The following is a 13,332-nucleotide window of genomic DNA, read 5'->3' as shown; positions in this document are numbered from 1 at the left end:
GATGCTGTTACAGACAGCGGTGCTAATATCAGATGCTGACAGTCAGCCTTGGGCCTCGGCGGCCTATCGCAGCATCGTTTCCCTCTCCTCTGCTCACTGGTGTGAGAAATTATTTACATCCATTTCTTTTCCATGAATCAAAAATGATTTGTTAAAAAATCTTTTTTGGAGCGGCGTTCATTGGCCTTGTTTCCATGGCAGTGTGGCACATGGTTTTTTTTTTTCTCTTCCTGTAGTGGAGAGTTTTCTCAGACCCAGGCTGAAGCTTTTTTTTTTTTTTTTTTTTATTACCCTCGTGATCCCCTCGATTAGATGGAGCTAAACAAAAACACATGAACGTGTTCTTCCACATCCTGTGGCGTGACGGGGTTTGTCACGCTCCGGGTCTGAAACGGTGCTGTTACGTTGTTGTGTTTAGTCACTGGTTGTTCTGAGTCCTTTCACACACAGAGACTCTCGCACACCTAAATTTGGAAATGTGGTAGTGCACCCTCAAGTGTCCTTGCCTCATCCCCATCATCCTGTCAATACTGCTGAAGCATTCTCATCTGTCGCCATGACTACGGATATTCTTTCCCTGTTGTGCATGGACGCCCCTCCCTGTATTCAACCCCTTTGTCCTGATTGGCCCATATGCTGTGTAGGTGTCTAAGTAGGCCTTCAGGGAGGTGTGTTGATCCACAGGTTAAAGGGCCAGTGCAGCTGCTGAGTGAGAGAGCTTAGATTCTCATGGGGTGTTTGGAAGAACACAAACACACACTGCAGTTTCTCATGGCTGTCCTTACATTCACACTGCACCAGGAATAGGATGGAACATGAACTTTTTTTTTTTTTTTAATCGATTCAGGGATTTCTCAGAGTGACAGAAAAGTCGTTCTCTTTGTTCCAACTCTAAACAGTTTATATTTACATGTAAACTGAGTCAAAGATTTCCCGCCCGGTTACTAAGGTTCGGCCGGTCAGTGACGTCACCTTACCACAGCTTAATCAGCTCCTGTTGGACCTCGTTAGGACTGACTGTCCCCAGGGACAGGATGCTTGGTTAGTTATGGAGCGGTGAAGGTCGATGAACCTCGGAGGTAACAACGAGAGGAAGGGTTTTACAGTCATACAGGACCCGGGTCGACCGAGCTGAACCCTGGGATGGTTTAACGTTTGATCCGTGGCTGTGCTGATGGTTAGCTCGCAGGAACCGCCACATCAGAGCTGTGTTTTGGCAAGAAACTGGCGATACGATAGGTATCGCGATACAGGGGCAACGATACCATACCATACCTTACCTTCGACAGGCATGACTATATTTTGATTTTCCTTTTTAAAAACAACTTAATTGTACAAATTTAAAAATAAGATTGTTTGACTTTCAAATATATACAGTCCCTGTACAGTCAACTAGTGGTCGAACGGTTAAATACAACACAAAAATTAACTAATAATTTGCATTTCAATTGTTATTAAAACATTTATACGGTGCCGTAGAATATCCATACAGTGTGGTGAAATAATGTATCGCGATATTTTAGTTTATCGATATTTTCTTGAACCCCTAATACACACACAAAGACACACGTGTTTAGTCAAACCATTGCACAGGGTTTCTTATAGAGAGTCATAATTCAGTCATGATTTATTCATGATGTAGGAGCCAATAGAGAAGATGTGATGAGTCATCCATCCACGTTTGGTCTTGGACTGTGCTGCAGATAAAACAACAAGCCTGGATGACTGCATGAAGGGAGGCAGATTATCCCTCCACTCCTCAGAGTTTATATTAAATCAACACATGTAATTATCCTAACGTCATAATGGGCCAATTACCGTCCCCGTGTGGAGACTCTGGGCACTGTGTTGTTCCTCCACTAATGGCCGTGCCTTTTTTTTTTTTTTGGTCCAGTTGCACTCTGTTGTCCTGTGCCGTGCTCTGTGTTTGCTGTTGTGTTGTTCTACCTGCGACCCCTGAGTGGAAACAGGTCTGGAGGTTTATCACTAGTCCGACAAAAGGAACGGTTTAAGGCTCAGATGTAGATTCTTATTCAGGAAAGATGTGCTGCTCCATGTGCTGTCCGTCGTCGTCGTCGTCCTCCTCCTCAGTACCGTTTAACTGTTTTAGTTCCTGCAGCTACGGCTTCACGTGACGGGAATAAAACATAAGATGTCGCCTCTCTCCCCGCCTTCATCCGTACAGTTGATAAGTGGGGGTTCAATCGTCAATGCCGAGGCAGTATGGGACCACGTGACCATGGCGGACCGGGAGTTGGCGTTTAAGGCCGGTGATGTCATCAAGGTGCTGGACGCCTCCAATAAGGACTGGTGGTGGGGCCAGATTGACGAGGAGGAAGGATGGTTCCCGGCCAGCTTTGTACGGGTGAGTGGACCACTGACCCACACTGCCCCACAGCACACACACACACACACACACACGAACAAACAAAGATTTTTTACTATTATCATATGCACAGAAAGCGGTCGACACCGTGAGGAGGTACCAGTGAACGGACTGTCCCTGTTCACAGGAGTTGAACCACACAGAGAAACAGCTGTAAATGTCACTGATGATGTCATAATCCAATGACATCATGTCAGGTTCTGATTAATTAGTAAACCACTCACGTTACCTTTAAACAGTTACTTTTTACTTAGTTAAATACAATTATTATAATTCAGTTTTTAATCCATTATTTCCACTTGTTTAAATGTTGATAAAACATGAAATTAACACAGAGGAGCAGCTACTAACTAGGAAGTCTTTTTTTGTGACTTAGTTCCAGGCGTAAACGTCAGATACCCCCTCCGACCCTGCCTTCAGATAAACCCCCCCCCCTTCATGACCATCCCCACCTGTCCACACTCTCATGTCTCACTCCTGAAAGGGCAGGGCAGACAGGCCGACTGACTGTCAACCAAAAAGTTCTTCTTTATCTTCTGTCATTCTCTCTCTCCAAGGTGGAACCCCACCCTCCTCAGCCCCAAACAAAACAGGTTTTCTATATCAACCCCATAGCAACTCCACGGTTCCAAAACACCACGTCAAAGGTGCGTTTGCTCCGCTTCATCCAACCACCCACCCACCCATCCAGCCTGCCCGCCCGCCCACCCGCTCCAGTCTGTCCCTGCGATGTTCCCTCGACATTACCCAACATTAACGTTCCCATGAAATTACCTCATCCTTCTCAGTGGGGTCGATGGAGAGGCAGAACTGCTGAGTCAAAAGTAAAGAGAATCCCAGATGCCTCCTTCATGGCATTTTCACTTCAAATTGTAGAAGCCAGAAATAAGTAGATCAATCTGGACCCATGGTTCCGTCTAACACTTATGGTTCATCATTTCAAATATGGATCATTATTTAATTCTTCTTTTATTTATTTTTAAATTTTTTTTTTTTTTTTACTATTGACTCTGTTATCTCATAGTTTTGATGCTGCTCTGTTAAGTCTGGTCTGCAGTCAAAGCTCTACCGCCCGTCACTTTGCTTGTCTGTGGCGCTGCATTTCTCATCCTGTGTTTGACATTTAACCCGTCGGATCTTTGATGTTTTCCTGGCAAACTGTGTATCATCAGGTGTTGGCTGCTGGGCATCCACAACCACACTCACTTGGCCTTTTCAGGGGGTGCGAGTGGAATACATACTGTGTCTGTGAGTGCGGCTGAATGTTGGTGTGAGTGTGTGACGAGACTGTGTGGTGATTGACATTAAAAATCAGGGGTGTGTCCTGGCAAGAATCTGGCGACACGACACGTACCACAATACACTGACAACGATACGATATATTGCATCGACCTGCGATGCTACCGACACGACGATACATTGAGTTTGTAAATGTACAAAACACAAAATGAAGAAAAATGAAGTTAAGTCTTGATTAAAAATAATAGAGTAGAGTAGAGTAGAGTAGGGCTTTATTCATCCCCCGTGGGGGAAACATACTTGTGCAGTAGCAAGTGGCAGTGCAGAAAAAGAGAGAAAAGGAGTTAACAAAATAAAAAGAGTAAAAGAACTAAAAAGCAAAAAGCACTCTAAATTTAAAGTAAACTTTAGAAAATATACATAATGAACAAAAAATATACATATTGAGACAATAAAGTGGCAGTGAAGGGTGCAGGTAGTCAGTGCAATCGATACAGTTCTGTAGAATATCGTTATGGTACGATGAAATATCGCAATATTTTCTTACACCACAATAAAAATGTAATTTCGGTCTCAGACTGAAAAGAAACTTTTGCTCGACCGGACCAGACTTGGACGGTCAGGGGGCGTCATCGCTGCTCAAACTAGCCTAAAAATACAACCGTGTGTGTGTGTGCGTTATTGAAACATGAGTGATGTTGGTTCCAAATATAGAACAAAGGTTTTAAACAGTTTTCACACCTTTCCTTTGCCTCACATTTGTAACTGTGTGTTGCCTGTGTGTGTGCGTGTACTGTACGTCCGCCCGCGTGACTGTGTGTGTGTGTCCCCAGCTGTGGGTGAATCAGGAGGATGGGGGAGCAGAACCAGCTGAAGGAACCAGTGAGGTGCAGAACGGTCACTTGGACCCAACCAATGACTGCCTGTGTCTGGGCTCGCCCCTCCAGAACCGGGACCAGATGAGAGCCAACGTCATCAATGAGATCATGAGCACGGAGAGACACTACATCAAACACCTCAAGGACATCTGCGAGGTACTAAAACACACACACACACACACACACACACACACGGCAGGACTGCTGTAACAGCCAACGGTTGAAAAAACAACGACACAGTGGAAAAGATAAGAATAAAAATCTAGAAACAACAAGAGAAGAAGAAGAAAAGACAGAGTCCAGTGAGCTTCGTTAGCACTCCCACATTCACACATTTATTGTGGACATATTTTTCCAAAAGTGCAGCATGTCAGCCGCACACTGTCGTCTGCCAACGTTACTTGTCTGAAATATTTGCTCATCATATCGTAAATCGTGCCAAACGGGACGAGCTGAAGTTTGTGTCTGTTATAACTGAGGAGGAGATTTAAACGTGACAAATTGAAATAAAAAAAAATAAAAAAAACAGTCGAAAAAGTGCTTTAAAGAACACCAACCAGGTGTTGTTGTTGCTTTTTACTTAAGTACCAGAAATTAGTGAGACAAGAGTGAGCTCCGTGCCCTGAAGTCATCCTTCACGTTAATTACTCTGCTCATAATCAGAGACAAGAGTCAAGTCACTGGGGCTGAGGTGAAATCACGCAGCACCCCAGGAAACACGAACAGAAATATACTGTAGTACTCCAGTGTATTTCTGAGTATCTCTTTGGTTTCTGTCCACATGATGAAAAATATTCATTTTAGGAATTGGAGTTAAATGAATTAAAATGTATATTCCATCTAGCTCGCTAACCAGGCAGTGACTGGAGTCATGTGACCACGCCCATGTTAGTCACATTGTAGTTTCCAGTTTGACATGATAAAAACTTGAAGGTCACACACACACATTAGGTTCTGCAGACACACACGGTCTCTTCGATGGTTCGTCCCGTCTGACCTACAGTGACCTACTGTGATATCAAACCGTAAACCTCCCAACGCTCCTAACCTACATTCTTCACAGGGCTACCTGCGCCAGTGCAAGAAGCGCGTGGACATGTTCAATGACGATCAGCTCAAGGTCATCTTTGGGAACATCGAGGACATTTACCGCTTCCAGATGGGCTTCGTCAGAGACCTGGAGAAGCAGTACAACACGGAGGAGCCGCACCTCTCTGAAATAGGGCCGTGCTTTCTAGAACACGTGAGTCGATACGATACGCATCACGATACAGTGTAACCTACGATACAGGTCACTAACTCTGGAACAGAGGGATCTACATTTGGAATCACTAGAGAAGAAAGAAAAGAAAAAGAACATGAACCAACACCAGGAATATTGGACTGGGAGTTGGTGAGAAAAAAAAATCAATAATTGATGGAGGAGGAGATTGATACGGGATCAGGAGAAGGAGATGTTTCAGTGTATCAATACTTTCTTAAAAAACACTAACAGTATCTTGGTACTAGTTGAAAAACAAACAGACCTGTACACGCTGAACTGCCAAGATCATCTAAAATTACTAATAATTATTTTCTCCATCAGAACTTAATTATCATGAGATAACGATCGTGTAGATGAATGAGTCACTGACTGAGAGTATGGCACATGATGACAGAATTATGTCATAATCATGAATAAAGATTTATTTCTTTTACATCCACAGCAAGACGGCTTCTGGATCTACTCTGAATACTGCAACAACCACTTGGACGCCTGCATGGAGCTCAGTAAACTGATGAGGGACGGCAGGTATCAGCACTTCTTCGAGGCCTGTCGCCTCCTCCAACAGATGATTGACATTGCCATTGACGGCTTCTTGCTCACCCCGGTCCAGAAAATCTGCAAGTACCCGCTTCAGTTGGCCGAGCTTCTCAAGTACACGGCGCAGGAACACAGGTAGTTTGGTCACGTCGGTTGTCGTTCGTTGGTACGGTGTGAACGTGACACTGTAAACACTCATACATTTGCATATGACCTCTGAGGAAGTGATGGAAACACCAGCGTTCAGATGTTCAGACCCATGTGTTAAAAAAAAAATTAAAAAACACACTACAGAAACAAGAGAGTAAGTGATTCAGCGCGTCTCAGTCAGCTGCAGGTCATTCACAAACCAGACGTTCCCAGCCAGAGAGGGAGAGGTGCCAGCTCTGCCAGCCAGCAGTGCCAGATCACAGGGTTTGACTGGAGAGATGTTGAACGTGCCAAATATACACACACACACACACACACACATCAGCTGCTGAAGTGTGGATTGGAACCACAGTATATCTGAGCCAGGGGATAAATTCAGCTCAGTTAGTGAAGATGTGTTCGGAGTTAACCGTGGATGGAGGACGACGGCTGACGACTGCAGCTCCAGCTGTTGTTCTGCTGCTGCTGCTGCGTTCACTCTGTCTTTTATTTATTTATATTCTGATGTAATTCAACGCTGAAACACCTTTATTACCTGTAGTGTAATTATGTTCACACTGTGTCCGTAGTGACTATCGATACGTGGCGGCCGCCCTGGCGGTGATGAGGAACGTCACCCAGCAGATCAACGAGAGGAAGAGAAGGCTAGAGAACATCGACAAGATCGCCCAGTGGCAGGCGTCTGTTCTGGACTGGGAGGTAGGTGCTCAGAACCTGCTGCTAGGACACCCGAGGTTCTTCGTGGACTCTTCTAATTCCCACAACCTTTGTCTTCCTCCTGATCCTTGCTGACTGTCCAGGGAGACGACATCTTGGACCGCAGCTCGGAGCTCATCTACACCGGAGAGTTGTCGTGGATATATCAGCCGTACGGTCGCAGCCAGCAGCGAGTCTTCTTCCTCTTCGATCACCAACTGGTCCTCTGCAAGAAGGTAGGCTGTGTGTCTCCGTGTCCGTCCTCGTCCTCAGCGTGTCCTACATCTGAACGCTGCCTTTCTACTTTGAACTTGGAGTATTTTTTACAAGGACATAAAATGATCGTGACTGGGTTTGACCTGAACAAGTACAAATATTTTTAGTTGTTTAGTTGTAAGCTCCTCATCTGTCCACTGGGGGGTCACACTGAGAAGAGACGTTATTAAATTGTTCCTGTCGGCGATCTGGCAATACGACATGTATCACAATACAGAGGCCACGATACGATATATTGCAATACTGTAGTCACAATATTCGTATCGATAAAAACAAACTGACACAGTGCTGTAGAATATTGTTACAGTAATGAAACGAAATATTCAAATATTTCAGCGTATTGAAATTTTCTTACACTCCCATAAACTGCTGATGCTGCGGTTTGGACTGAACGCAGCTCCGTTACACACGGAACAATCCAGAGAAACGTAATCTGACTGTTACACACACACACACACAAAACCCAGTGAAACCAGATCGTTCGTCCTCTCCGTCTCCGTCTCCGCCCCGTCCTCGTCTGTTGTAGTCACATCTGGACTCCACCTCTGGCTGTGGAAACGAACCGCGGCGGTTCCTGCAGATCACACACACACACACACGTGTTCCCTCCGTTCTGGTCGGCTACACAAAGGCAACTCTGAGACATCTTAATTCTAGTCTTTGTTCTGCACTTCCTGCCTGGCCGTCCTGGCTGCAGCCTTGTGTAATGGCAGCCTGAGGGGTGTGTTAGGAGGAGCAGCCTCCTCTCAGCTCCTATCAGCACCTAGATCAGGCCGGGCCTGTGTGTGTGTGTGTGTGTTTATTTAAAAATCCCTGCTCTGTTTTTGACTTGACCTTCCTTGACCTTTTTTTTAACCCAGTCTTATTCACGCAGATTACACAACCTGTTTCTGTGCCAGGTGTACAGTAGGGCTGTGAGGAAATATCCATAAACTGAAATATCCTGATATTTCCCTCTCTTGATCCCGTATCAATCTCCTCCTCCATCAGTTATTGATTTTTTTTTTCTCACCAATTCTCAGTCCAATATTCCTGGTGTTGGTTCATTTTCTTTTTCTTTTCTTTCTTCTCTAGTGATTCCAAACGTAGATCCCTCTGTTCCAGTGTTAGGAACCTGATTCTTCCATCTCTTCTTCACTGGATTCTGTGAAGATTTCACTACAGAAACAGATGAATGTGTCACAGGCAGCTGCTGTTGCTGTTGTGGATCATTAGTCTGTAATCTGGACATGTGTGTGTGTGTGTGGACGCTGCTGCTCTGTCCAGGCAGCAGATGGGAAAGGTCGCATGACGCGGTCCGTCAGGACGTCGAGGAAATGATGCTTGTTGACACATTAAGGGTTCAGCGCTCGCTCACACACACACACACTTACACACAAACTAATGTTTTCTTTTTCTTTTCTTTTTTTTTTTCCAGGATCTGATACGACGCGACATCCTGTACTACAAAGGCCGCATCGACATGGACCGATACGATGTACGGGACGCCATAGACGGACGCGATGACGACTTCAACGTCAGCGTGAAGAACGCTTTCAAACTGTGCAACAAAGACAGCGAGGAGATTCACATCTTCCTGGCCAAGAAGCCCGAGGAGAAGATCCGCTGGCTCAGGGCCTTCCACGAGGAGAGAAAGATGGTGCAGGAGGACGAGAAAATCGGTTAGTCACACGCCTCCCACTCACTGTCACTGTGACACAGTGAAGTATTCAGGGAACGCTGCGCTGCACAAGTGCATTGTAATAACGTTTGTTTATTCCTGGTCCTTTCACCGCAACTGGGACGCAGCAAAATCCTGCTGCCGTTTATTTCAGAATGTGAAGCTTCAGCAAAAGAACTCAATATATCGTGGTGCCTGTAGTACCGCAACATATCGCAATATATCGTATCGTCGCACCTGTATCGTGATACATATTGTATCGCCAGATTATCGTCGATTATTCGTCATTCCTTGAAGGTTAGCCGAGGGTCAAACGTCTGTTCACGTCTGAGGTTTTCTGGGACGTTTTCTCGTACGTTCCAAACCACACAGTGATCTTCAGATGTACGCTGTGAGACAGGCTCGCTTTGGTCACGAACACTGAGTCAGTCAGGACACAGAACGGCTTCATGTTCACTTGAAAACACTTTATTAAAACAAAGTTGAATTGGTTTTTTTTTTGTTTTGTTTTATTTCATCTCGTTACTGTTTCGTCCTTCAGGTTTCGAAATCTCCGAGTACCAGAAGCGACAAGCGGCCATGACAGTGAGAAAGGTGACCAAACAGAAAGGTGAGGCAACAAGAAGATACCAGGTGACTTCCCCTTTCTTCCCTCACTGGTCTGCTCTGTCTTCTCATCGCTGTTTACTCTTTAATTAACCTACTCTTTTGTTTTGTTTCCCCCACTTTTGAAGTTTCTACACAGTTTTTTGTTTTTTTTTGTACCTGTCTGATTCTAGAACACCTAGATTTCCACTGATCTAGAAAAGTCAATAGAATAAATGTTGTCTCGGTTGAAGCTGAACTCCTCACTGTAAAACACTGTGGCTTCAGGTTGCGTGTCTGCCGTTCATTTATCTGGATGACTTGATGATTTATGTGTGTTGTGCGGCTGCTGTTAAGCATCAATGAAAAGACAGAGGGATGTTTGCATGAATTATTGACTTATTTCAAGGGTGACACCGAGTGATCATCGCATGGAGGTCTGTGTGTGCTGCTTGCTGTGAAGTGAATTATTGTCTCTGAAGACTTTGCTGACTTTTCTGTTCCTGAGAGAGATTGGTTGTTGGTACTGGTTAACAACATTTGACAACAAAAATAATTAATAATATAATTATGATCAAAAACCCACAGATGGTTGGAGGTTGTTTTATTGTCAACCCCCAAAGATTTTTTTTTTTAGATTTTTTTTGTCCCTGAAGACATCTTGGTACTAATGAATTAAAATGTCTGACATTATTTACATTTTATTTTACAGTTTTGTACATGTATTTGTTCAGTGTCATAAACATGAGAACAATATTTTTATTTTTTTAACATGTACAAAATACTAAATCAACCCAAGATTTGACAAACCCCCAGCTGCACCACTAGGGGTCCTTCTCTGAGTTCTGCTGTTAAATAATTGGTTCAATTGGAAACTTTTCTCAATTCTTAATGGAACTGCACAGAACTGCTAAAAAATGTGGGACAAATATGGAGTGGGACGATGTCGATGTTCACTGTGAGGTCATGGACCGAGACTGAAGTTTGACCCTTTGGTCGACTGAGAAATTTACCCACATATACAGTATATCAACCAACAATGTCTATCTGTCTCAGTACCAGAAAAAGATGAGAAAAACTAAAATCAATGTTTGTAGAAAACTGTTAAAAATATATATATATTTCTGAGTTTAAGTGTTAAGTGTTAAGCTAGCTGTGTTATTTGCGAATGAACCAATCACTGATCACTGCTGGAATTCTCTCTGTGACGTTAAGACTTCCCGTAGAATAAATGTGTTGTCTTTCCAAGTGCTGTGTTCATGGCTGGCACAAGGTGAAGTACTCTCTTGAATTTCAGATTCATTTATAGATTTCATCTTGAGAAAGAGGGCCATGTTGTATGGACATGGTCTGAGAATGATAAAGGTATATATGCATCAGAGTTCTCCTTAGACCCACCACAATAAGATGCCATGGCAACTGCTCAGCGTCATTGGGCGGTGTTTTTGATTTGCCCGCGTCATTGGAGCATGAACTCACCGTCCCATCTGTTTACAAGCATTATCTGTATCGACAAACCAACACGGAGACGCCGACGCCGTCAGACGGCCCCCGACAAAAACAAAAAAAAAATCTTAATTAATTAACTTATTTATTTATTTATTTTTAACCCCGAGATGCCATGGCAACTTGTGAGTCTGTCATCCTCAATCGATTGATTGTTGATCTACTTTGTGATCACACACTGGCTACACTGGTCGTGATGCTTGTAGACCGTAGCTGACCGTAGATGGTAGTCGAAACACGCATCAACAGCTTCCCGTTGGCTCTGTCTTCGCCGCTCTTGTGTTTTGAAGCCACGAGGGTGCTATTCAAACAAAAGTTGTTATTCCAGCTTTTCTTTCTTCTCTAGTGATTCCAAATGTAGATCCCTCTGTTCCAGAGTTAGGAACTGATGTTCAGATGGAACAGATATATCGTCGCAGTACAGTGGACCCCCTAGATACGAGCCTTCCATGGTACGAGTCGGCAACTATTGCAAGATGAATTGCTCCTGGTACGAGGAAATATCCAGTTACCAGTGATCAACCCAGCTCCATTTTTCTACTCGAATTTGAGAAAGTGTCGCCGACTCCCTGTCCTTCGCTTGATTATTCGACCTCTTTTTATAACAATAATATGAATTGATTGATGATATAAAATATTTTATATTATCAATATATATATATGTTTATATTTATGTTTCTGATGATTATATGTGGGGGGTAATAGAATAGTACATTTCCGAGGGGCTGAAGTGAATTAATTTTAGTTAGTTATTAGTTAGTAGTTTTCAGTTCTTTTTAATGAGAAAAAATTTGATCGAGACACGATTAGACTCGTATCTAGGGAGTCCTCTGTGTATCGTATCGTTGCCCGCCGTATCGCGGTACGTATCGTATCGCCACGATTGTTGCCACGGTATCAGTAATCTGTTGGTTGAATAGCACCGGTGGTCTGTCCCCCCGTGTCATGGCTGGAGCTGAATTACCTCCTAATTCAGCCGTCACCATGTGATCATAACGTGTCATGTGACAGGGGGCTACGATGTGGCAGCGTCAGCGCCGGGGGGGGGGGGGTCATCTGTTGATCTTTTTTTTTTTTTTTTTTTTTGCCTGTTTTTCTTTGAAGAGCATGACTAGATGTTGTGTCGGTGATTTATCTCTGATGCCACACTGACCTTGTCTCCTCTCTGTCGTCCACCTCTGTCTCCTGTTTGTCTCTGTTGCTTCTCACCCTGCGCAACCCCCCCACCCCCCCCCCCACCACCCCCCTCTGCACCCACCTCTGCTCCAGGTGTAAACCGGTGTATGCCCCCCTCGTATCCACCCCCCCAGGACCCTCTCAGTGCGGGGCAGTATGAGGTAACAGAGGACATGGCACAAGGAGAAGTTTTTGAATTCAGTCACCCCAAAAGAGGCCAGGCTCCGTTCTGGCAGAATTTTAGTAAATTAGCTCCATTTAAGAAGTAGAGCCGCACAGACTCTACTGAAGGACCAGATATTTTTCTTAGAAGCACTAAACACTGGACGATGATGATGATGATGATGATGATGATGATGATGATGATGATTATCTCCCATGATGAAGAAAACTATCCACGCGCACTCACACACACACTTTCACAAAGAGACTCCAAAGTTAAGGACCACCGTTGAAGAAGGACTGAAGACTTGGATTTAAAGAGAGAAAAGAAAAAAAAAAAACACTTCCTGTTTGTTAGAAACACTCTGAGTTTTCATGCTTCTTCAGCCCAGTCCACCGTCACCAACATCGTCCCAGCGTCCCTGGACTTCAGTTCACATCCTTTCACCGTGTGACTCCGCTTTTTTTTTTTTTTTTCACTACGTCCGGACTGAGACACTGAGGCGGCGCTCCGTCCGTCGTGTCCCGGCGGTTCGACGGCGTCCCGCGGCCGAGGCCTGACCGCGCCGCTCCGTGTGAGACCGAAGGACGACGGGCTCCAGCCGTCTGTCCCCGTGGCAGGTGAAGGACCTCAGCTTTAGAACCATCCTGCCGAGCATCACTGACTGGTCAGGTCGTCTGTGATGTCATTTGTCTGGAGCTCCGCCTCCTCTCACGTTCCAACACTCTGGACTCTGACTCTCTCTCTCTCTCTCTCTGGATGTTCCAGCAGGTACACAGTGACGCTCACGACGTCACCCTCTCCCCCCCCCCC

General features: G+C 44.7%; 1 protein-coding gene across 13 annotated transcripts in view; it reads left to right on the top strand.

The window, feature by feature from the left end:
* Window positions 1-13,332, top strand: part of LOC103391334 (rho guanine nucleotide exchange factor 9) — a 32,963-nt gene extending 19,631 nt beyond the window's left edge. For 7 of the 13 annotated variants that reach the window (XM_008327557.3, XM_025063141.1, XM_017039395.2 and 4 more), the window contains 10 exons: window positions 2,186-2,365; window positions 2,944-3,033; window positions 4,459-4,659; window positions 5,567-5,746; window positions 6,210-6,442; window positions 7,027-7,156; window positions 7,258-7,389; window positions 8,847-9,090; window positions 9,631-9,699; window positions 12,450-13,326. In XM_008327557.3, the coding sequence (XP_008325779.1) occupies window positions 2,186-2,365; window positions 2,944-3,033; window positions 4,459-4,659; window positions 5,567-5,746; window positions 6,210-6,442; window positions 7,027-7,156; window positions 7,258-7,389; window positions 8,847-9,090; window positions 9,631-9,699; window positions 12,450-12,625 (1,635 nt within the window). In that variant the 3' untranslated portion in view covers window positions 12,626-13,326. Of the gene's footprint in view, window positions 1-2,185; window positions 2,366-2,943; window positions 3,034-4,458; window positions 4,660-5,566; window positions 5,747-6,209; window positions 6,443-7,026; window positions 7,157-7,257; window positions 7,390-8,846; window positions 9,091-9,630; window positions 9,723-12,449 lie in introns of all 13 variants that reach the window. The other 6 variants (XM_025063140.1, XM_025063142.1, XM_017039402.2 and 3 more) reach the window with 4 other exon arrangements.

The sequence above is a fragment of the Cynoglossus semilaevis genome, chromosome 15 (assembly GCF_000523025.1).
Source record: "Cynoglossus semilaevis isolate Cse_v1.0 chromosome 15, Cse_v1.0, whole genome shotgun sequence".
Taxonomy (NCBI): Eukaryota; Metazoa; Chordata; class Actinopteri; order Pleuronectiformes; family Cynoglossidae; genus Cynoglossus; species Cynoglossus semilaevis.
This window is presented reverse-complemented; position numbering and strand designations above follow the sequence as displayed.